Source organism: Lagopus leucura, unplaced genomic scaffold (assembly GCF_019238085.1).
Source record: "Lagopus leucura isolate 7727_CA_CO unplaced genomic scaffold, USGS_WTPT01 Super-Scaffold_100056, whole genome shotgun sequence".
Lineage (NCBI taxonomy): Eukaryota > Metazoa > Chordata > Aves > Galliformes > Phasianidae > Lagopus > Lagopus leucura.
The window spans coordinates 1,293,444-1,296,051 of NW_024962302.1; the positions used below are offsets into that span (position 1 = coordinate 1,293,444).

At 62.3% G+C, this 2,608-nt stretch overlaps 1 protein-coding gene across 2 annotated transcripts; it reads right to left on the minus strand.

Annotated features, from left to right (window-relative positions):
* Positions 1-218: 218 nt before the first annotated feature.
* On the minus strand, positions 219-2,172 carry NKX6-3 (NK6 homeobox 3). Of its 2 annotated transcripts, none has more exons than XM_042886291.1 (3): positions 1,698-2,172; positions 813-922; positions 219-744 (listed from the first exon to the last, which is right to left on the minus strand). In XM_042886291.1, exons 1-3 carry the CDS (start codon positions 2,074-2,076, stop codon positions 514-516), a joined length of 720 nt encoding a protein of 239 aa, XP_042742225.1. In that variant the 5' UTR covers positions 2,077-2,172; the 3' UTR covers positions 219-513. The 2 variants fall into 2 exon arrangements, with proteins under 2 accessions (XP_042742225.1, XP_042742224.1); XM_042886290.1 differs by having other exon boundaries at positions 813-982.
* Between the last annotated feature and the right edge of the window lie 436 nt (positions 2,173-2,608).

Consider the following 2,608-nt stretch of genomic DNA (forward strand, 5'->3'; position numbering starts at 1 on the left):
GCAGCAAGGACAGGTGGTGGCCCTGTGCCATCAACAAGCAGAAGCTGAGCCAGTGGGAGCTGAGGAGGGGGGGACATGGCCCCAGGAGTGCATGCAGCCTGCACCGAGCTGGGTGCAGCATGGGGGGGCCCCCACAGGTTGGCAGCAAACAAGCCAGGGCTATTGCTGTCGCATCAATCCTGCAGCCCCGACAGGTGAATGGGCTCTCACTCACACAGTTAAGATAAATGATATTTATTTGCTGCTAATAGGTTCCAACAAGAGGCCCTAACGAGTGACTTTTGGACAGCACTTCTTGCTACCAGCACACACCCAACCTGGGGAAACTCTGGGGGACATTCCTGCCCCATACATGGACCCCCAGCCTCAGCCCCTTCCCAGCCCAGCCTTTGGGGCACCCCGCATTGCAGACCCATGTGGGGCAGGGGCTTTTATTTCATTGCTGCTGTTCCCAGACCCTGAGCCCTGGGCAGGAGCTGCAGTGGGGGCACAGCAGAACCCATTCCCAGGTGCTCAGCCACTGTGTGTGCCCAGCCCCAGCACAGAGAAGGCTGCACGGTGCTTCCTCAGCAGCAGCCGAATCTTCTCATCGTCAGAGTCAGGGTCCAGGGGCTTGTTGTACTCATCATCCTCGGTCTCAGAGGCTGCCCGCTCTCCACTGGAGCCCCCCGCCCGCTGCGAGGAGGAGGAGGGCTCCAGGGCACTCTTCTTCCTCCATTTGGTGCGTCGGTTCTGGAACCAAACCTGCAGCCCAACAGGGCTGTTAGCAGCTGCCTGCCACATGCCCCACACACCACACACCCCCCACTCACCTTCACCTGGGACTCAGTCATGCCAAGGGAATATGCCAGCCGTGCCCTCTCTGGCCCTGCCAGGTACTTGGTCTGTTCAAATGTCTTCTCCAGAGCGAAGATCTGATGCCCTGTGAAGGTCGGACGCGTGTGCTTCTTCTTGTGCAGGCTGTCAGTCAGGTGTGCAGGGGCTTTGGGACAAGGGCAGTGGGTGAGCACCGGACTCATGGCTCTGGGCAGCCCAATCCCCATGCCCCTTTATGCCGCTGCTCTCCTCCAAAGTAAAACAATATCCTGGCTCCACAGCTTCGACCTCGTCCCAGGAGAGCCGTGTTGCCTCCAAGGCTGGGCTCTGCACCTCCTGCTTGGGAGCAGAAACTATTTGCTGTGCTGAGAAGGGAACAAGCATTAGGAGCAGCATGTGACTGTGGAGCCACGCTGCACTGGGAACACTGTGCCCATGCCCCCCACCTCCCTAAGCGTGCAGTGGGAAGGAAGTACGAGCTGATCCATCTGCTCCACGAGCATCACCTGGAGAGGGGAACAGGGCTGCAGGTCACTGAGCCAGAGCCCCAGCCTCTGGGTTTTCTGTGGGCTCCTAACGAGCTAGTGCCTGTGCTCACCCAGCACAGTCCCATCATGGCAGCAATGTGCTCCTCAATGCCCCTGCCAGCTGCGTGCCAGCCATGACAGATCTTGTTCCTGGCATTCACCAAGGGATGCTGCTGCCAGGGGTTGGGAGTCTCTGTGAGTAGACGGTCTGCCTGGGCTCTGCCTGGGCTCTGCCTAAGCTCCCCAGCCGTGCCCCCCCCAGCACATCCCCAGGTGTCAAGCTGTGCCTCACACAAAGCAATGGAGGAGATGGGGTCCCACCAGCTGCCCACCCTCTCCCAGCCCCATACTTACGGCCACCGCACTGCCGGCTGCCCTGCCAGTCGGGTGCCTCTGCCCAGCAGCTCCTGCCCCGTGGCACGTAATCGCTGCTGGCTTTAGGGAGGGCCCCCACCTGTGGCCCATAATAGACGCCTGGGGAGCTCAGTCCATTAAATCCACCTGCGTGGGGGTAGCTGGGCAGTAGGCTGCTGTTTGGAGTCGCTGTGGGCCGGCCGAGGATGTCGGAGATGCCGTGTGGGGTGCCGGCAGCCAGTTGGGCACCCAGCCCGGGGGGACCCAGCTTGTAGAAGGAGCTCTGCACCGAGTATTGGCAGACAGGTGCCTTGGCCTCAGGGAAGGGGGCCAGTGAAGGGCCGCTGAGCAGGAAGGTGCCTGGCAGGTTGGTGTCCATGGCTCCTGGACTGCTCTCAGAGGCTGGCACTCCGAGGGCATGATGTGCAGCCCATCCCGGTCGGCCTTGGGGCTACCGGCTCGCAGCGTCCACACCAGCTGCCACGGTGCCAATGGGCAGCCAGAAGGCTGGTGAGTTGCCCCAGGGGAGCCAGGTCCACGGCAGCAGGTGGTCACTGCCTCGGTGGCAGCTGCCCCCGGCTGACCCCGCACCCGACGTGGCACCGGCACCGGGCACTCAACTTGGGCTTGGGAAGAGGCAACATTTCTCTGATAAAGATGAGGTCTATTAGAATACGGCGCTCCCATTGGCCGAGCGGTTTCAAAGGCTAGCGCCCATAGGCCGGATCCCCGCAACCTCGATTCTAATTGGCTACGCTCACGGGCAGCCCGGGATTGGCTCTGCCCAGACAAATCGTGCTTTGAGAGCCGGCGGCGAAGAAGCCGCCGCGGGGCCCGGGCTGCGAGACGCTGCGTTGCAGCACCACGGCCGCTGGACAGCGCCGGGCGGACCGCCGGGGGGGGGGGGGGGA

Bases quoted from the DNA above. Each gene is read 5' to 3' on its own strand.
- NKX6-3 (XM_042886290.1), bottom strand. From the start codon at position 2,076: ATGGACACCAACCTGCCAGGCACCTTCCTGCTCAGCGGCCCTTCACTG. The intron at 983-1,697 runs GTAAGTATGGGG...CTTGTCCCAAAG, and splicing joins CAGCCGGCAGTGCGGTGGCC to CCCCTGCACACCTGACTGAC. The intron at 745-812 runs GTGAGTGGGGGG...GTTGGGCTGCAG, and splicing joins TGACTGAGTCCCAGGTGAAG to GTTTGGTTCCAGAACCGACG.